The sequence below is a fragment of the Pleurodeles waltl genome, chromosome 3_1 (genome assembly GCF_031143425.1).
Source record: "Pleurodeles waltl isolate 20211129_DDA chromosome 3_1, aPleWal1.hap1.20221129, whole genome shotgun sequence".
In the NCBI taxonomy this organism is placed as follows: Eukaryota; Metazoa; Chordata; class Amphibia; order Caudata; family Salamandridae; genus Pleurodeles; species Pleurodeles waltl.
The window spans coordinates 927,160,512-927,182,519 of record NC_090440.1 but is presented as its reverse complement, the minus strand read 5'-3'; the positions used below and the strand labels follow the sequence as shown (position 1 = coordinate 927,182,519).

At 42.2% G+C, this 22,008-nt stretch overlaps 1 protein-coding gene across 1 annotated transcript in view; it reads left to right on the top strand.

Annotated features, from left to right (window-relative positions):
- The first annotated feature begins 8,125 nt into the window (after positions 1–8,125).
- MACO1 (macoilin 1) overlaps positions 8,126–22,008 on the top strand; it is a 239,647-nt gene continuing 225,764 nt past the window's right edge. Inside the window, exon 1 of the mRNA XM_069223924.1 lies at positions 8,126–8,366. Within this exon, the coding sequence (XP_069080025.1) occupies positions 8,287–8,366 (80 nt within the window). The 5' untranslated portion in view covers positions 8,126–8,286. The remainder of the gene's footprint in view (positions 8,367–22,008) is intronic.

The window sequence follows — 22,008 nt, the reverse complement described above, 5'->3', positions numbered from 1 at the left end:
TCGCTCTGAGGTGAGTGATAGGTGGTCTTCTGGTGCCAGCCGTCAGGTGGGAGAGCAAACGAATCTCCTGGAATCTGGCTCGCCAACTGTTACGGGGTAGACAAATGCTCCCAACTCAAATAACCATGCACACTGTTCTTGACAATTCAAAGACAGTATTTACTAACTGTCGCAACAGGGAAAAAAACACTATGGACTGCACCTCAGCCCTGCTCCAGCTACCTCTGCTGTTTTTCTCAAATGCCTGTTCGCAGGCAGGCCTTTTTATACAAATTAATACAATGCTTTATTACACAGAGTAAACAATAGTCGACTTGCAAGTTACAGATTTAAGATGGAAAACCACTTAGACATGTGACCTCATAATCCTGAATTCCTAAACTAAACCATTACACATTCTTCATTATACTTCTGACATTGCTTTATGCCTGGGCTAATTCGATTATGAACCTATTGTCTAATCATGCCACAATCTGTTTGACGGCACAGTGTGTGTGCCGGGAGACCTGTGTACTGATGCTGTAAATGCTTTGGGTCAGTTAGGATTGAGTTTGCCTTTAACTAAAAACTCTTTCAAGTTTCCTATTCTACATTCTTAAGTGTACTTTTCACCTTGTTTGGATCAGTGTGGGAGTTGGCCCTAAACTTGTTTTTAACTATAAACAGCTGCGTGGTTCCTGCTTGTGCTTGATGTTGTGCGATATTACTGTTTTTCATATTTTCTACATCATGTTTTTTTTTTTTTTTTTTACATTTCCTACAACATTAAGTATGGCTCCCTACCACTGTCGACTGTACAGGGGAAGAAGCACTCTGAGGCTGCTTTGAACTGTTGGGATGCTCAGAGTGGAAAGCTCTCTCCTAGGTAGGGCAAAGATTAGGGTTTAAGTGTCTCAGCCATTAAACATGCAATGTGAAAAAGAACTAAGCATTCATACTGCCTCTCCTATCAATTCTCGTCTTTCTTGTTACCATAGGACAAACACTTCTGCTCGCAGGGCGAAGGACACCCCACTGGAGACCTTGACGGGTTTCCCTCGAAGAATGTGTGTAGAGCAGACCCCTCTATCTACCTCTTCCACTCTTCAGCACCGACCCCTTATTCCAGAGCCACCTTTGGCTCACTGGCTATTGCAAATCTGGTTGTACAAAACTGTGACTTCTGTTTTAAGAGGCACTGATGTTGTTCGTGTCAAGCATTTGGAGATCCCTGCCCCTCACCGGAATCTTTCAAAATAAAACTAATAAATAAAACTAAATTTTCTCAAGTCTTTTGATCCCGTAATTGCATGTCTACAAAAGACCTGGTCATGTACTGAATTTATCTCTGCTAGCTACTTTGTATTTTCTTCTAAAGCAAGGCATACTAAAAGGTGGCATGCTGGGGAGGGGGCAATTTTGCTTACGAATTTGGGGCCAGATGTAGGAAGGCTTTTGCGCCTCGCAAACAGCGAAAAACGCCATTTGCGAGGCGCAAAAGCCCTTACGCGATGCAGAATCACATTTTGCGAGTCGGTACCGACTCGCAAAATGTGATTCCGACTCGCAAATAGGAACGGGTGTTCCCTTCCTATTTGCGACCGCATCGCGATGTAGAGTTGATTTGTGACCGCGAAAGCAGTCGCAAATCAAATTGCAGTTACCATCCACTTGAAGTGGATGGTAACTCATTTGCAAACGGGAAGGGGTCCCTATGGGTCCCCTTCCCCTTTGTGAATGCAAAAAAAATATTTTTTCAGAGCAGGCAGTGGTCCTACGGACCACTGCCTACTCTGAAAAAAACCGAAACTAAAAAGTTTCGGTAATTTTTGTTTTTGCAGCTCCTTTTCCTTTAAGGAAAACGGGCTGCAAAGAGAAAAAAAAACTGCTTTATTGAAAAGCAGTCACGGACATGGTAGCCTGCTGTCTCCAGCAGGCCACCATCCCCGTGAGTGCCTAGACTGGCTATGGGGTCGCAAACTGCGACCCACCTCATGAATATTCATGAGGTGGGTCTTTGCGACCCCATAGCGAGTTGCAGAAGGTGTCTGAGACACCTTTCTGCATAACATTTTGCGAGGTGCAAATTGCGAGTCGCTAGTACTCGCAGTTTCACCTCGCAAAATGTTTTCTTCCTACATCTGGCCCCTGGTTAATAGGAACCAGAAAAATATTATTCATCCCTCTAATCTATGTTTTGTTTGAAACTGGCTTTTCAAGATGTGAGTGGCTGTCCTTCCTTTTTTCTAACAGCCACTATGTATATTCCTCCTGGTGAACCCTATGATTACCTGGTGAGTTCATTCTTTGCTTTTGTTTATGACAGTAGTGTTACAGAAGACTGCCCTTTGGTGATAATTATGGGCGAACTAAATGAAAAGGTATCTAACTCTGCCTCCTCCATTTTTGCTAATGTTGATAAAGAGGAGATTTATCTATTCCAGAAAAAAAATAGAACAGATAAGCAAGGCTACAAAAACAGTTACTGACAGATGTCCTACTTGTGGCGCAACACCTGAAACAGTTGAACATTTTGTTTTTTTGCCCCATTTACTCTCTTCCTAGGTCTAAGTGGTTTTGTAACATTTGCCGTGAAATGGGAATAAGAGATTGTGCTTCTGCCTTGAGGATTTTAAAAAGTCACCACTCCACGATTCTAATACATGCTGTTAGCAAGTATTTGCTAGCAGCATGGCGTACAAAAACTCTGCTATCAGAAATGTGTCTTAATTATGAGTGGATAACCTTCTTAAAGATTGTAGAGGGGGGTTTGCAGTTACTTTGTGTATTGTTTGGTTTTTTAACTGAACTGAATTTTATATTTCTTGATTTTACTATTTATTGTATATTCGCTTTGATGATCGACTGATCGAATAAAGCACGTGTTAAACCAAGGCTACCTATTGCTCAAAACTCTTGGAAAATATGAATGAATTATTTTAAATAGAAGATCCCAGTGGGTGAAGCTGCCTATTATACTTTTCAGTCAGCTTCCACACAGGGTGTTCTTGTTTATGTGATTGTGTCCTTTCAAATGTCTGCGGCTTGTGAGATTCTGACGGTATTTGCAACTGACATGAGTGATCACAGCTTAGTTGGCAAAACCTGTTCCTGGAAATTCCTCTCTGTGCAGGATCGGCTTTAATAAGTCAAATGGTTGTTCCGTTTGGGCAGCTAAGAATATTGGGACCTTAAGTGCCAAGATTAATGGAGTCTGTGCTCATCTTAAGAAATCTGTATGGGATGATCCTATAACTTTCTACAAATCTTATATGGTTGAATTTCGTAAATTGGCACACAGCGGTTGAAAAAATGTAATCCTAAACTGAAGGCACTAAATAAGGAAATAAATTCCCTGGTAAGAATACAGTATTTGCTGCTTTCTTTGATTAGACAGTACAAAATTGATTGTCTTAAATGTGCAAGATATTGATTTAAAGTTCAAGAATGCAGGAGAGAATATGACCTAAAATTGATCAATTTAGGAAAGGCCGCAAATTCTGAAGATTCACGGAAATATAGGAAATTGATTGCCAAATATTGGGACGCCAGGGTGAATGCTCATCCAATTCCTATAAATGTCTTGGTGGGTTACATCACTGAGTTGTAAGCAAATAATACTGAGACAGTTGACCCTTTGGTGCTGCAGGTAGATGAAGTGATGTTTGCTCTGTATGGTGCTCCCTCAGTAGATAAAATTGCTCCTTCAGTAGATAAAATTGTGGGGTTCATAAAGAATGCTAGATCTTCTGGCGCCATAGAGCTCGATTAAATTCCCAATGCAGTCATCAAAAATGAGGCTACAGTTTGGGGAGCCTTTTTTTGTCCACTGTTATTGCTCCAGAAAAAAATCTTATTGGAAGGGTTGTGTTATTGTACCGTTTTATATATAAAAAAAAGTCATCAATCTCCCCTGCCAAGGTTCAGACAAATAGCACTGCTGGATGCGATTGGTAAACTCTTTGCCAGGCGTGTGCTATGTCAAGATTATAACATCATTACTCTGGAACAAGCTGGCCTTTAAAGGTATTGTAGCACTGACAACACATCTATCCTTCGAGTAATAACAGAAAAATATTCTCTTTCTCTGGGTATGCCTGTGTTCTTGGCATTCATTGTCTTCTCTTCACGGCGTTTGATAGAGAACATTGTCAAATGCTGATTAGGAAGCTCTTCTGTTTTGTTGTTCCGCACCATCTATTAAGGTTCATTATGGAATTGCATTCTGATACCTGGTGTCAGATTTTGATGGGAGGGACACAGGGCCTGACTTGTAAAGTTAAAACAGAAAATGGTTTGAAGCAGGGTTGTTTGTGGGCCCCCCTGTTGATTACTTTCCCCCTGTTGTTTACCTTTTATATCCATGACCTCCCTGGTGCCCTCAGTCTGGTGAAGGGCGATCCTCCAAAAATTGGTATGATGTCCATTAGCTCCCTGCTACATGCCAATGTTGTTGCCAAAATGCATTTAACTCCTATTGGCTTACACCGCCTAATGGCCTTGATGAAGTACACAGAAGCCCACTTCCTGCAAATAAATATATCTAAAAGTGAAATCTTGATTTTTCGTAAGAATGTTTTCAAGATTAAATGGAAGTTTAATTGGTACCTAGCCATGGACAAATTAGAAACAGTTGACTTGTATTCTTTATCTTGCTAATGTTTTCTCTAAGAGTGGACGAGACAATGATATCTGACACGTTGTTCAAGCAGGACCCTTTCTCAGGCGAATACCATTAATATATTATATACCACTTGTGGGAGGTGTCATTTTGGGCATGTTCCGTCAGTTTACAGGGTCAAAATTCCCCCTTCACTTTGCTATGCTAGCGAAGTGTTGATATGAGACTTTGGGACTCCTTTGAGGGGAATGCAGTACAACGTTTTTGCCAGATACGTAATTTGAATACTCTGGCAGCCCATCATGCTCTCCGCTTGGAGTTCGGTTTATTGTCTTCCCATTGTTTGGTCGCTGTGCTGAGGTGGGGAAACTCGCTTCTGTGTGGAGAGGACAGAACCCTGCAGGCATCTTTGAAGTGTGAAATATTCTCTCTTCAACAAGAAGAGTCCGCTTTCTATAGGTCCTTGGAACAGGCTAGAGAAATCTTTGGGCTCGATTTGAACGTAGACTCCCCTGTGCCTAAAAATCTATATAAAAAACATGTTGCTTAAAATAATCAAGGGCAGAGAAATGTCTTTATTTCAGTTAAACTTGCGCAATCTAGTGGTTCAGGAGAGCTCTATATAAATGTCCAACGCCGTAAATAAAATCTGAAGTAGTTACAATTCGTATCTATTTAATAATGAATAGTATCTGCAGTTGGATAAAACGCCACGGTCAAGTTATCCCGCGGCGTTCCCCATATCGAATTCAGCGTCGGAGAACGCTTCAGATTTTATTTACGGCGTTGGACATTTATATGCTTTTAAAGACATCGCAGAATTATTGTGAAGACTATTTCGTATTTAGAATGCATTTCTTGAGTTAAGCCCTGATGAAGTCCTTACGAGAACATTTTCTCATAGGATGAAACACGTGTTGGCTGTGGTTGCTACAAGATTATTGGCCGTGATCTCTACAGTAATTTTTTCCTCAAGGACTGCCTTTTTTGTTATGTTGAACTGCATACTGTACAATTAAATGGACTCGATGTCTACAAGAAACTATTGTAATTCTCAATGAAGATTGGATACACTACTTTGGATTCATGAGTGCCCCGACATTTGTTTTTTTCACTGTGAGTTTCCCTTGAAACATTGGAGGATTAAGGAAGATCCTCTTGCCAGGAGCACCGTGCCATGAATGAGTTGTAATGTTACTGTATGGACTTACTGTGAGCGCCCTAATCCTATGACTATCTTCCTGGTTATTATTGCCTTTGTTTTCTGTAATAAGTTCTACCAACTGTTTAATTCATTTTTAAACTTCTGACTTCTTAAGTTGCAATTTAGGTAAATGTTGGAGGAACTTTATTTTTAATGCTGATTTGTAATGTGCATGCATTGTTTTTTTTTATTAATTTTGTTGTTCTTGGTAATGTGAACCACCGTTGGAGTTCTTTATCATAATAAAGTTCTTGACTTGTATTTCTTTTGGCTATATCCCAGGCTGAGGCAGTACTAGGTGCCTTTTCACAGAGTATGTGCATCCCTGGATGATCTGGGCTCTGACTCTATACTTCCTTCTGGAGACCTGTCGCAGTTTGAAATACTCGCACTCAGGGTTAAGCTGTGGATCAAAATGTGCATTCAGGGTAGCTATTGCCGAGTTCTAGTCATGGGCAGTCCGTGCTCCATGTAGATTCTCATACAACTTGTAATCTTCCTCCCTTGCAAAGTGTAACATAAGTGCTCTTTTTACTGATCCATCCATCTTTTTTGTGGCATGGAAGTAATTATGGAGGCTTCTTACCCATGTTTGCCATTGAGGACCTACCATAGCTGGATCCACTAGTTTCCTAATTGAGGTCAATGCGGTCACGGAACAAGTATCGTATCCCTTCCAGGCAGAGGAATCATCTACAGCAGTGCTGGCGGCTGGGCTTGTGCGGTCTGTGGATCGTGGGCCAAGCCAAGTATTAGCTCCAGTGCGTTTCTGGTGCAAGAGGGCTCAGTGACAGCAAAGCACCTAGTGGATTGTCCTTGCTGGTGCTTTAGGCGGACAAATACTGTTATCTTCTATTTTAAAGTGCCCACTAAGTCTACGGAAGTAAAGCGTGGTTATGGTGCTGGCTGTTGGCCGCTCAGGGTGCACTTCTCTCTTACCGGGACGTTTGCGCTGTTCAGCGTTTGCGTTCAGTTCAACAGCGGTAACACGCGTGCTTCTGAGCATCAAGGAGTTCTGTTGTGAAGGATGAAGCCGCCAACCTCCCGCTGACCTGTTCGTGTACTGGTACTCGCCTCCCTTACTTGCTGGGCTAGAAGGCAGACTAACGAATGGACACAACCGGACAGTGGGGTCACAGTGAGGCACCTGCCTGAGGCATCTGTAGCTGGGTCTGATCGAGTAACGAAACAGACGCATACAACACAGAACGAACACACACACTCGACACAACCGCCTCTATATGAGAAACGACTTTTTTGATCCTTTCGCCTGCGCCCAGCAGCCATCGGGGTGCGTGCGACATGACTGCGCCGCCTCCCCCACCAAATGCTGGAGATGGATGTCTCTCTACAGATACAGCATTACCATTCCCGAGAAGAAAAGGTGGTTACCCAAGTGACTTGAGCCGATCACCCCCACTTTACTGCCAAAGGCGCGATTGCCACGTTTTTATTGGTGGAGCAGACTTCAAACAGCAATCATTGTTTCATTGGTCTCCGGCTCTAGCACCAATTGGTGCTCTCTTCGATGGCAGCAGACCCGCCCAAACACGAGAACCCACGGTTCCCAAGAGCTACGGAAGAAGAACACAACCAACCAGTAAGCAAATACCCAAGCCTTCCCTGAAGCGCAACAAGGTGGACCTACAATTGGCTTAAAAGCTATCAGTCAATTGTCGTTCTTTAGTCGAACGCCCGCCTCCAACACCTGCCGAAAAGGAGGGATGAAACTGGTGGCCATCTTGAAAAGGTTTTGGCTTTTCAACTAAATTGCGTAATATGTAAGGCAGTGAAGCAGTGGATGGGAATTTTCTAGATTAACTTTATTATATCTGCTGCCTGGCAATAACCATTTCTTGTGTAAAAGAAAAACAATATGTTTATATAAAGTGGCAGCATTCCAAAGTGTATAGAAGTAGATAAGGAACGCCTGAAGAATATGAATCACCTGTTTAGGATTATTGAAAGCTACATGGAAGAATATGTTGCTCTTACATTTGCCGCGACTTGGAACGTGATGTGCGCAGGCGCCCGACTGCCGTTGTTTAAAGCGAGACGTCAACTAGTCTTTTTTTCATACTTATGGCTTCGGCTCCCAGGGTTCCACTCTATGTCATTTTTTTCTATGTCTGTGAATCGGAGGCTTCTGAAAGATCTGCAGATCTGGCCCTTCTTCTACCTCTATGCCCCAGTTCTCGTTTACCTTGCTGAGATGATTGACAACTAGATTTCTACTCCAGTTGGATAACCACGCTGTCATTTATTGTCCCTCCGTCCTACGCTGCTGCTGATTGGTCTGCCCGGCTATCAATCATAATGTTGGCTGGGGTTTACGCGTAGCATGTAGAGGCTGCACTAGAGGATGAGGGAGGGTCCTATATATTTATTTCTTTGTTTCAAACAGTAAATAAAATCTCATTTTCGGTCCATGTGACTCGCGCCCGGTACAGGCAGCGCGCGAGGGCAGCCCCGGGGCGGGAGGATGAAGCGGCGGAACGCGGACTGCAGCAAACTCCGGAGGCCTTTAAAACGAAGCCGAATCACGGAGGGAATCTACGGCAGGTAATGGGGGCGCAACCCGGAGGGGACGGGGGAATGTGTCCCTCTTTCTAATTCAACTTGGCCGGGTTTGGAACAAGGCAGTGGGGGGCTGTCGGGAACCTCAGCAGTCAGGTTACGCCTCTTCTTAGGTTGTCCCCAGAACAGTACTGACTGCTACCATCCAGAAAACACTCGCTGCAGACTGCCAGCAGCTTTACCGTAGTAAACTGCAGATGTCACCACTGAAAAGACATCCAGTGCACTGGCATGAGCAGGGTAGCTCTTGCCCCATACTGTCGCGATCTGTGCAGGCTGTCAAATTCACGAGGGCACACAGTGCACTGCCAACACTCGTTCCATAATGGCGCCACCCTCGTAGCATTCATTGAAGATTGGTTCCATCCTTCTGGAACTCAGTACCCACGCTGTCCACCCTATAGCAGTGACAATGACAGGATGGGCTGCAGAAAACTATCACACAGAGAAACACTTACTGCAGGCCAGTGTCACCCAGTGGCCACTCGGTACAGGTCGTCATCATTATAACTGCCTGGTGAGCACTTACACTAGCCCGCAAGTACTGACTGCATAGTGGCAGCACCCTGAAAACATACAGGGCAGACTGGTTTCTCACCTAAGAGGTCTTGCTGCAGTCTGATATAATCATTATAGCTTTGAGTGGAGACTGTCCCAATCATTGCAATACCCACTAGATATTCTCACCATCATGCTTGTAGTAACTGCCAACTGCAGCCTTCGTAAGAGGACCGGCCCACTGTAAACTGCTAACATTGTGGCAACTTTGTGCACACTGTAACCGGAAAGTCGGTATTGCGCACAGGCTGCCTCCATCCTGACATCACTGAGGACAGTCATTCAGTATACTGACATCACACAACGAAACCTCTTACTATGTTGACAGCATTCCGATCACCCCAAACTCACTCAGATCAGTTGGGCCCCACGCTGGATTCCATTCTGTTGATTATCTCTGTCAGTTCCTTCCAGACTGACATATCTTAGTTCAGACTATTATCATGTGAGTGAGCATTGAGGGACTCCAGTCAGACAGCAGTCTCTGTAAACAGTCCCTGACCTGACAGAACTAGGTGGTAATTGCTATTACCTTGCTCGCACACGGTGCAGAATTTTACCATCTTGACGATATACAGTCAATACTGTGTTTACCCTACGTGAATGTAGTGCAGACTGTCACCATCGTCTGAGCATTCAGTTGTATTATTTGCATTTGTACGTTGCTTAACTACCATTTGAGCGGTCCTGTTGCTCTTTTGACATCTGCGTACCCTTTATCGCTCTGGGATTCTGGTTGACTAAAGCGTCAGAAAGATCAGTTGTCATTTTACTTTGTTTTTTTTCACATTTAGCTTGCGTCAAGCTGAGGCTAGGTTAGTATATTGTTTATTCTGGTAGCTTATATTGGAATGTGGCTGTCTAAATACAGTTATGGATCTGTGTGGCGTTATGTGCATAGAACTGTTTGCTGTAAGCCATGAACTTGTTTAGTTCTGCTTTGGTATCATTACTTAGCTTCAGGTGGCTGTCATGTTTCAAGGCATCTTTGTCCCTATTTGGATGGGGCTCAGTGGCATACGCAATAAATGGGTGTTAACATATTTCTGGATGTTTAATAAGTAGATTGATGAAAGGATATTAATGTCTTGAAGTGGCAAACACTTATCCAGTTACATGGCTTGTAGTGCTGTGTGAATTACTGTGCTCTATGGAATTTTATTAACTGTCTTCCTGTCCTAGGGACGAGATGCTGCAGAAACCTATTTGTCCTGTAAAACAGTCCACCTTTCCCTTGTAGTGCCATGAAGGAAGGTGATGGATGAATAGTGGCATTGCTCTTTTCTTATTATGTAAGAGCACGTATTATAGCCTCTTCGATTATGTTAATACTTTTTATCAGGGGTTGGATTTTAATTATGCTCCAATGTAACCACTTTCTGTAAATTTACATACATGGGTTGGATGTAAATAGGAAGCAGTATTTCCAAGGTTGTAATCATGGCCACTGAAATTATGTGATTGTGCGGCTTTGGCGTTTTTTGCATAATTATAGATTTGCCACATAATCAATCATCTTTTGTATAACCGGCAGAATTTTTTTTTGTTAAACATTTCTTACTAAAAACAAAATGGCTTGTGTTTGCGTACAATGGAAGGCCCCCTGCTAAGGGTGCCCGCCACCTTTCTGTTGCTTATTACTCTAGTTGGGTGTTAAACTTGTACGAATCAGGTGCAACCAATCCCAATGCATTGTTAACAAGTGTAAAAATGGCACAATAATAAAGTAATAATATCACATAGTGTGCTGCGTTTTGTCAAATAATTAGCCTTTTTTTCCCGCAAAGCTTGGCCCTCCGAATAATTCCACTGGTCCTGGTCATTATACATTGTGCATCCACAAATAACATCTTAAAGATATTCACCACCTCTTCTCTAGTCTCATCCCACTCTGGAAAAAAGTTAAACATTTACACCAGAAAAGGGAATCAGTAATACTTTTTTTTCAGGGTGAGCACATGTATGTTTGTTTGTTCGAAAATGCAATTCACTAAAGTTTGTTAGGAATATGGCTTCAGGCCTACTTCTGTAAACTCTTCTTAATTCTTGAAAGTTGTAAATCTGCAACAGTGCGATGATATGAACACGTGGGTGCACTTTTGTGATTTTTTTTTTTTTTTTTTTTGGGGAAACTCAAACCCCTAATATATTTTCACGCTGCCTATTATGGCTTCACACTGATTCTCCATTAATTCATCTTTTTATATTGTCATGTATCAAACATGTTTTACTAAATGATGCCTTAGACAACTCTCATTTAAAGTTGTGCTTTAGTTTACCAAAGATATATTTTTTTCAAGTTGTTTTATGTACATTTTATTTTGAAAACTTGCTCTCTTGCTTATACATGCATTTTGCATGTAAGTAGGGAACATTTTTGGAGCTTTAAAAATAGCCTCCAGGGGTGTCGATTTAATAAAATATCTACTTGTCTATGGGACAGTTTGCTTCATAAGGCTACTTGTCCTGTAAAAAAAAAATCCACTTATCCCGTTGGTACCACCTAGTGCGGGGATAAATAATGGCAGCAATCTCATTATATAAGAGTTCTGATTATAGGCTCTCTGATTATGTCAGGGCTCATACTATAGTAGGGTTTGAATTCCAGCAGTTTCCTAATTTTGCCAACTTCTACAGATCTACATACTGGGACTAAAGGTAGCGTTAAGCACCAGTTCCAGGGTTGGAATGCACCTTGTAATCTGTACAAACCTGGTAACTTGCTTGTTTTAGGGGGATTTCACCAGCTCTTTTCTAATAATTTACCATTCTGAGAAAGGTTGGAAATGTACCCCTGACAAGGGTAAGAAGTAAAACGTGTTCCAGGGTTGGGGAAAAAGTGGTTGGAGGGAAAGTGTACATGCTCATCAGATTTTTGTATGAGCAAATCTACACTTGCACATTTGCTCATGCTACAATACAGTTCATAAACATTTTCTTGGAGTACAATTTCCTGGCCTACTTCTGTCATTATTGTGAATTCATGAAAGCTGCAAATCTGCACTAATCCAAGGGCATGTATCATGGGTGCACATTTGTGATGTTATATGTGAATTGTGCCCAATTAGGTCTTGTGTTACCCAAGCCGTTTTGTTTTTATTAAAATTATCGCTCTCTCTCTAGACTGGCTTCACTGTGAGCGACAGCATTCTGCTCTTTCACATGGAGCATATCAGCACATAAAGTAGTTTTTGTTTAGTTCCACGGAATACTGTGGCAATGTGTGCTTTTTGAGACCAAAAAATATTTGCTTTCGCCAGTGTTTATTATAATGGTGAGGGCCTGACAGCTCCTACAACAATGGTTTTACAAAAAACATGTCAAAACAAGACATGCTTTGACAAAACCAAAAGGCTTACCAACAATGTCAGACCTATTGGCTTTGCCAATGATTGTTTATTTTCATGTTTGCCATAATCTTGTTGGATCTGGTTGCACTGATTTTCCATTCTGAATATTTTTTGGGACTGATAGCATACATTAACACATTTTAGTAGATGCTGCTTCAAAGAAATGGTACTTAAATTTCACAGCAGGTGAGAAAAAAATCTTTTTTTTCCTAGTTGCATTTTATTGAGAACATTAATTTGAAAGCAAAGACTCCTACATTTTGCTGCCAAGCCTCTTCAAACATGTACATCTCATCAGAGAGCATTCTGGGAGCATTAAACGTAACATCATATTAATGAACTTTGCAAACATGTGTACACATTTTTTAAACTGGGACCACTGTCAGCAGTGCAGTCTGAGCTTACAATTCTTTATAGCGCTTGCCCTAATAATAAAGGCTTTGCATTAATAAACCATAATTACAAGATTGAGCAGTATTAACGTACAAACACAAATATTACCTTCCCTGATCCATAATGTAGTACTGACAACTAGCAACCAAAGGGTGTGTGCTGCAGGGGGTTGGGCCTACCTGTCTCAAGCACAAAATAAACATGAAAACCTCTTGTCCTTGACCCCAAACAATATGTCCTTGGAGTTGGGCTATAGGAATTCCACAACCCTGGCCTCAATTGTTGTCTTTTTGCAAATTTGTACACATTTTTATACTGGAATGACTCACTAATGCACGCTGTACTCAAGGCTCACTGCATTTCCTTAGTGTGCTCCTGCTAATAGTTAAGACTTTGGTGTAAGTTAATCATATATACAAGTTGAACAACTTCTACACATGTATTCACATTTTGCACTTATTGGCACACAGTCCGCTTTCATAGATCCACACTCTGGTACTGTAAATGGGCAATTAAAGGGTTTGTGTTTCAGGGGGTGGACCAACTTGTCTAGTGGACAAAATAACATGAAAACTTTGTTTTCAATGTATGACTATCACTTTATATTGATATGCTGATAGTGGTGGCATTGCTTTGCTGGCTAAATGGTTTAATGCTGGTATGTGTGCATGATGGTGCCATAGTTGAATGTAATGTGTACTGTTGGCATGGTGCAACATATTGATTTAGATGTGCTGCTATGGTGACATGCTTAGTGCAGATTATTGACGGATATAAGGCACTTTCTTCAGGCCTCCAGCCTAGCAACTCATTCCATACTGACTGTAATCACTACGGACTGCCACCATCCACTTGCTGGTACAGCCCATCACTATCCTACATGGATTTAGTGAAGACTGTGCCTGTCAACACTGACTGTATATTGATAGAATCATCACAGCAATCTGTCCATGCTCCCATTCCTACGGTGTTCAATAAACTGGCACCAGCCTGAGAATACTCTCCGCAGACTGTCCCCTGTCCTGATAATATTTGCCTCACGCTGACCCCAGTCATGACACCATCACTCTACTCTATATCCCCCATCCTGAGAGCACTAAAGAGAGACTGACCCCACGCTAAGTTCTCACAGAGCAGGTTGTTGCCTTTATTGTTAACACAGATTGGAGTGAAAACAAAGTGACAAAGCTCTGTCAAGACTTCGCAATCCTTACAACACTATGTAAGCTGTCAACAACATGTCTCAACTACTCTAGGCAAACTTTCACCTCAAACTGAAAGCAGACTATTGCCCGCTCACTACGGGCTACCATTGCCTCAATTCCTATTCTTCCATGCATAATTCTGGGTAGCGCATTCAGCTAAATGCCACAGCAACAAAGGATGGAGGCCGCAGCCCTAACGGATGTCTCTATTAAAAGAGGACATGTGTGGCAAATAACTCAGTGGTTGACTGTAAGTTTTTATACACCCTTAGTAAGAGAGTAACAGAATTTTAGGTAGGCCCATGTTTTTCCTAGCAAATATAAACTTGCACAAAAGGGTGCGTAAGTTCTGAATGGGTACTACCTTGGTATGGACTCACCTAGTTTTTCACAGATATATTAGGACAAAACACCTCACCCAAAATTGATAGTAGCATGCTTCCTCATAGGGACCTCCCCCCACCCCCCTCATTCGGGTAGGTAGGCACCACATGATAGGGCTCAACCACTAGTTAGGAACTTGTTATAAAGTTGTTCTTATGGAAAAGTGCTTGAATTTTCTAAAAAAATGACTATAGATAAACCTTAAGATCTCTCTTTTTTATTTGGAGGGTCCCATGTGGTGGTTAAAGTAACAATGGACAGTGTATGGACAAACATCCAGTCGGTGATTGTAATTTCCTGCTTGTTTCAGTTGATTCCAACTGGCCTGAATGGGTCGCCAGCTTTCTTTAGGATCTATAAATTCCCTGCCTAAATGCTTTTACTATGGAAAGCATGCACTTAAAAGGAGAGGTGTAGGTATATCATACCTGTGTGTTGTTGTGAAAACTGTACTTGAGTTTTTGTTCCTATTTCATCAGCACAAATGGAGTGGGGACTTCCTGGTAGTCAAACGTTCATCAAGGGTACAGCACTCCTGCTTGTACACAGTTGTTCCCTCCTCTACCGGGCTGGACTGCACAGCAAAAGTGAGAACAACTAGATAAAGATAGTGGCACCTATAGTCATTTTTTGGGAAAAAAGAACTTAAATCCCTGCACATATTCAGAAGAAATACTTTATAATGAGCTCCCAACTAGTGGTTGAGCTCTTTCTGGCGGTATTCACCTACCCGCATGAGAAGAAGACACCTATGATGAACATGCCTCTCTCAATTGTGGCTGAGGTGTCTTCTAATACATTATTATATTTGTGAAAGAGAAGGGAATTCCTTAATAATGTATTCTATGCTCAGGAGTCCTTGGACTCTTACATGTTAATGATGGTAGGTTTATTCCATCCTGTTAGCATTCTGTGCATATTGTCACCATTCTTGCAGCAGTGTGTGCCATTTGGCACCACCCTGATGGCAGACAATGCAGCATGTCACCACCCTGACCAAATTATCACCTTTCCCATCTTGTCAGCACTAACTAAGCTGACACAATGTAAACAGCACATGTCCAATGTCTTCACTCTGTCAGCAGTTAAGGCAGACTGTCACCATCCTGACTGTAAAAACTGCAGATTGATACCATCTTGATAGCAGTCAATGTGTAGTCTGCATCCTTTTGATCTCCTGAGCAGTCTTTCAGCACTGGCTCCTAATGAATGCCATCACATGTATAATAACTATTTTATCTTAAAAAAATACATACTCCTTAGGACTGTTTAACAAATGTATATATTTTACTTACCGGTAAATATACATTTGTGTGTATGTGTGTGTGTGTGTGTGTGTATATATATATAATTCTATGCTTAACATGTTCATAGGTCATTGCATAGTTTCTACATAAGTTGAATGAGTAGATGCTTATGCGTCTGTTTTTATTTTATCTTTCATAATAGGTAAATATTATCTTAACTATGTACAAGCATTTCACTATTGAAATATTGAGGAAAGACAAAATGTTATACAAGTTCACAAATAATTTAACTTCAAATGCTGTAACACTTGAAAGTCTGTGTTTATACAATACAACTAAAAATCCCAATATGTTATATTTCTTACACATATATTCTTACTATGTAATCATGTATCTACATATTAATTACTTTAGCCCTACTATACAAGAAAAGAAAAAAATACTCTTGAAAGCTTTACTCTGTCTCGCCACCACCCTATAACTATATCAACCTGTCCTCTATCTCAATTCTCTGACTCACCCTAAACCCGTTCTACTACTATGATCTCCAAAATGACCCTTTCTAGACTCATCCTTATCTTCCCCTCCTGACTCACTCCCACACCTCAGTTTACTACCATGATCTCTCAAACAACCCTCCTAAATTCTCCCTCATTTATCTCTCCATTGACTCATCCCAAACCCCATTTTACTACTATGATCTCCCTAATCCCTTTCTACAGGCTCTTTTCTCCTCCATTTATCATTTACTCATCCCAAATCTCATCTTTCTACTACAGTCTCCCAAATAACACTTCTGTATTCCTTCCTCTGCTATCCCTTCATTATTCTGTTCAATCCAGCTAACAGACTCACAGGTCCTCCTGCTCAAATTACCTCAGACCTCTCTATACAGATACTATAATCATATTTTCCTATACTAATCCACCATTATTCTTTTGGGTTCCAGGGTAGCGTTCTTCTCCCCGAAAAGTGCTTCAACACCTCGTCCGGGGTAGTAAGCGCTATATAAACACATATGCAATTAAAATCAATGGTACATCCCCCAGATCCACTTTCACATTGGTTTGTATCTCTTTTTCTTCCCCGCACAAAGCTTGAAAGCAAAGATTCTCTTGGACCAGGAAAGAAGTGGTTGGTCAACCAATGTATTTTGCTAGAACTGAAAGCAGGGTTTCGAAAAAGTATACAGTCTGTTTAGGGATCCTTTCTATTTCACTTGCTTGGAGAAAAGCACATGACCACAAAAAAAACTCTATTTGGCATTTAAAGATTTGTGTAAGCGGTCAAACACTTAGAAAACATGGGTTTGATGTTTTTTTACTGGTTTCCTTAGCACTGTTACCAGTACAGAAGAAGCTAAGAGTTTGTTTTGGACCACCGAGTTATTTGAGACACGCGTCCTCTTTTAATAGGACTGCGGCCTGCATCCTTTGTCGCTGTGGCATTTAGCTGAATGCGCTACCCAGAATTCTGCATGGAAGAATAGGAATGGAGGCAATGGTAACCCGTAGTGAGCAGGCATTAGTCTGCTTTCAGTTTGAGGCAACAGCAGGCTGTGAACAATATCTGATTTCAGGGTTGCTATTTAGTCGGAAAGATATGTGCCAGACTCTGGCTTTTCGAGAAGATGAAGGCACAGGCTCACTTTTACTGTATCTGCTCACTTATTCAAAAATACCAATTTTTGGCTGTTTTGCCCCTTCCATTTGGTGACTTGTATTTTTGCAGATCAATTAGCTAGGGGAAAAAACCTTCGGGTAATAAATATTAAGAAAGGAGTTTAAAAAAAAAAAAATTACATGTAAGGCAAAAACTAATTTAATATGGAGTAAGAGTAAATGGGGTTAAAAGTAGCATTTAAAGATGGAAGGCAAGGGTGTGGAATTTCTAAAAATACCTACGTGCCCAAAGGATGCAATGCTTCGGAAATCTACCTGTCCTGTAAAAAAAAAATCCACTTGTCCCTCTTGGTGCTGTGCAGTAAGGTGACAAATCAAGGCAGTGTTCTTATTATATGAGGGCTTTAATAATAGCCTCTCTGATTATGCTTCTTTTCTATCAGGGTTTAGATTCTATCAATGCTCTGATTTTTCCCATATGTCTGCAAATCTACTTACAAGGACTGAAGAATGCGAAAAGCTGTAGTTCTACAGTATGGATGCCATGTGAGTCTTTGAAAACCCATTAATTTGCATGTTGACAGGTATTTACCAACTCCTTTCCAATCTCTTCCCACACTAGAATGTGTTGGGAATTTACTCCTGACAAGGGAAGGATAGAACGTTTTCCAGGGTAGGAAAAAGGGAGTGTAAAAGAAAAAGGGGCATTTGCTCAGCAGACGAATGCATGAGCAAATATATCCTACCATAAAATGCATATATGTAAACCACATGTTCACCTTAGGGTCTCTTGGCACTGAAACAGATGTTTATTGTTACCTAACTCAAAAGTATGCATTTTATCAATCTCAGAAGATGAAAAGTTAAGTTTACCTTCTGGAATGGAAACCTGTGACCATGTACATTTTCTCATTCAAAATTGAAATTCACAAAAGTTTGCTGGAAGTACGGTTTCCAGCCATACTTCAGTAAACCTTTGTGAACACCTAAAAGTCTTAACTCTGCACAAATGCAAGTACACACTTCAGTGGGTTCCTTTTTGTGTTTTTCTTTTAAGAATTGGGCCCCTGACTTATTTTCATGTTGCACACTATGGCCCTCATTCTGACCTTGGCGGTCTTTTCGCGAGACCGCCGAGTTACCGCCGCGGTGAAGACCGCCGACCGCGGCGGTATGCCGCTGTGCGCATTCTGACCGCTGGGAGCGTTCCGCCGGAAAACCGCCAGCAGCCACACTGGCGGTCGGCGGGAAAGTGGAGACTGGTCAACCTCCACCGCCACGCCAGCAGAACACCGCCCACAGAATTCCGACCCACATTTCTGTGTGGCGGTCTTCTGTTGGCGGTCACCTCCCCATGGCTCCTGTCACCTCCCGGAGGACCAACGCACAAGGTAAGTTGATCGTCCGTGAGGGGAGGGGGTGGGGGGGTGTTGTGTGATGTGTGCGTGCATGGGGGTGTGCGTGTGAGTGTGTAGAGGGGGTGTGTGAGTGCGTGCATGTGGGCGGGGAGTGCTGCTGTGCCTATGGGCAATGTGTGTAGTTCGGCGGGTGCGCATGTCGGCATGTATGTGTGCGGGTATGTGTCCCCGTTGTGTATGTGTGTGTGTAGGGGGTGTGTATATGTGCATGTTGGGGGTGTGTGCATGTCGGGGTGCGTGTATGTGCATGTCGGGGTGGGGAGGGGGTTCGTACCACCTCTGGGGGGTGGCAGGGGGGTGGAGGGTGTGGGGGGAGGACTCGGGGGGGCAGTGGGGGGTGGGGGAGACCCCTATCAGTGCCAGGGAAGGAATTCCCTGGCCCCGATAGTGCCTACCGCCATGGTTCGCATGGCGGTTCCCGAACGCCAGAAACCGCGGCGGTAAGCAGGGTCATGATACCGTTGGCGGTCTTGGGTCGACCGCCGGACCGGAGTGCGCAGACTCCAGCCCCTCGGTCATGACCGCCGTGGCTGTCGGAGTGGGGAAGTGGCGGTCGGTCGCGGCGGTGACCGCCGCGGTCAGAATGCCATTTTTAATACCGCCGGTCTGTTCGCGGTCCGACCGCCGCCTCTCCGCCGACCGCCAAGGTCAGAATGAGGGCCTATGTATGGTTTTACACAGATTTGTCCTCCATTTCTTTATAGACATTGTCATGCCTCCAACACATTTATTAAAAATAACTCATAGAAACGTGTGCAACAGTTTCATAAAACACTTTTTTCAAGTGCCAATTTTTATAGTTTTTATTTTGAAGCAAAAAATCACTAGTCTTGTTTTTATGCTTCAGCATATATTCAGAGTGAATTTGATGAGCATTGTAAGTAGCCTCATATTGTTGTTAAATGCTGCAAATGTGTACATGTTTATGTCAGTAATGCTTAAGTGTGAAACGTTTACACGTAGAAATACAAATCTTGGTTTAGGGTCAGGCAGTCCTTTCACAGATCGGTACTGTAAACTGGCAGCCAAAGAGTCTGTGGTTCAGGGGGCTGAGCCTAGTCGTCCTTCGGACAAAGTTAACATAACTTTTTGGTCTTGATCACAAACAATGGGCGTTGGGCGATATGAATTACATACATGAAAAAATCTGACATTAACTACAGTTAGGCCCCCCCCACACACGTTTTGGTGAAAATAATGTAAAACAAGTCCTAGATTAATTACTCCGAGGTTAATAGCTCTTTGATTAACCTTGAAGTGAGTAAAGACAACCTCTATCTGAAAAAAGGCAAATGAAAACTTTTATTCACAGCTGAGTAGAATCTGTCTGGTTCGAGTTCTCAGGAGGTGGGGGGAGTCAACTCTATAATGTCGTTTCCTAAGCATGCTGCAAACCACCAAGAAGTTGCTAGTGGCATGCTGTCCCTAGTTTTATTGCAAGAGCATTAACGCAATACACTCACAAACGGCCCCAATTGGTCCACTGTACATTTACGATTACTGGGACGTTGTTAGCTGTTTTATGGTTTAAGTAGTGATCCCAATGATCTAAGGTGCAGTTGTGACTGGAGTGCATATTGCATTCTGTTTGTTTCATAGGATGTTTTTACTATTTTAGTGTTCTCTGTCAAAGTGTGTTTCAAAGAAATATTGGTTGATTACACACTGCCATGTCCTCAAGGCCACTCTCTGCAGATCTGCACCATCAAATAACTCCATTCTTATAAAATGTAATTTTATACTGTCATTACCTTGACTGCATTTATTCCAAGCTGGCATCCTGACAGAACTCTACTCAGAATGTGAAAATTGTGAAATCACTCAATGTAGAGTACATTCATCACAACAGCATGCTTGAATTATTATTTGCATTAAGCCACATGCTTTTGCATATGTGAATGCAAAAAGCGAGCATAAACAAATACCGGTAAAACACACTAAGCTGTGAAGGTAATTTTGGAAAAAGCACGGTAAAAGAAAAGCACGGGAGAAGGGTTTAAACAAGAAGACAGTCATGACGGTTTCCACCCCATCATCTTTTCAAGTCTGTCTCCAACACAGGGATAATTCTGACTCCACCAATTGTATATTGTCACTGTGCTAAAAAGTTGTTGCATACTTTCAACTTTCAAAAAGAAGCTGTGGTACACTGCTGCCATTCCAAAAGAAGTCTCTGTAGTCTCACTGCTTCAAACAAGTCATGAAGGACAGCCTCCACTCTAAACAGTTTACAGCACGTTAAAATGTCACCTTTGTAATCGCCATATTCTTAAAAAAGAAAAAGTAACTGTACATGGTCGTCTTCCATAAAGAAATCACTGCTACCGATCATTATTTTAGCTCTTCATTCCAGAAGGTTACCATCCTGTCCATGCTCATCCCAGACTTGCAACCTCCTAACAGTATTGTCCCCAGCCTTACACCATGACAAGAGAACAGGCGTCTTCTTGGCAGTTCTTACTTCAGTTGGCATTAGACTGGGACTACTCGTTGAATTTAAATGTCTCGCTTAGGCAGCGCATATGCTGTCTCTTCGAGATATGCTGTTATCTGCTCTGTGGAGTAAGTGCACACCCATTGCTGCCTGTTGTTTTTAATTGGTCCTTTGCGGTGCCTCTCGTAAATGGGTATCTTTTTACTGGTCACTTGTATTTGTTCCTCCTTTCGGTACTTGGTTGCCCTTTGGCGAGAGCTATTGGCTTTGCCAATATTTGTTTAATTATGGCATGTTCTCACCTTAAAACATGCAGTATAAGCCTTACAATCCGCTGCATAAAAATGAAAAGCAATTTATAAGTCTTAGTTCTCCAGCTAGTTGGGAACTTAAGACAGTAAAACCTCTGAAACATATCTTTAATACCAGTGTACATCACTATCCTCTGCAGACTGACGCCCATTCTGACATAACTGTGTCCATTATGCTACTTCCTGAGATGTACTCACAAGCGATCTTGACACTTGGTACTATGCCCTTTATATCCCCGTTTACAGATGTCCTGAACAGAGGTGTAGAATACATACAACCCAACTCCCCAGGACAGCAGGTCTTCATGCTTATTTTGTCCACTAGACAGGTAGACCCAATCCTCCTGCAGAGGAAGCCCTTTGTCATCCAGTTTACAGTGCCACAATATTATTGTGGGAAGAGGATTGACAGCTGGCAAGTCAAAATAAGCACCTCTATGTGGAAGATGTTCTTAATGGCATACATGGGTCATTTATGCAAAGCCTTTAGTATTTGGGTGAGTGCTGTAAGGCAGTGGTTCTCAACCTTTTGATTTCTGTGGATCCCCCACTTTATCATTACTGGAACCCGGAAAACCCACCAAATCTTTATCGGAATCTGGAGACCCTCCCCCCCCGCCTCTCCCCCTTCCTCCCCACCCCCAACACCCTCACTGAGTGTCCTTATTGTAAGCTAGGGACCCCAGCCTAAACATTGTTGATGAT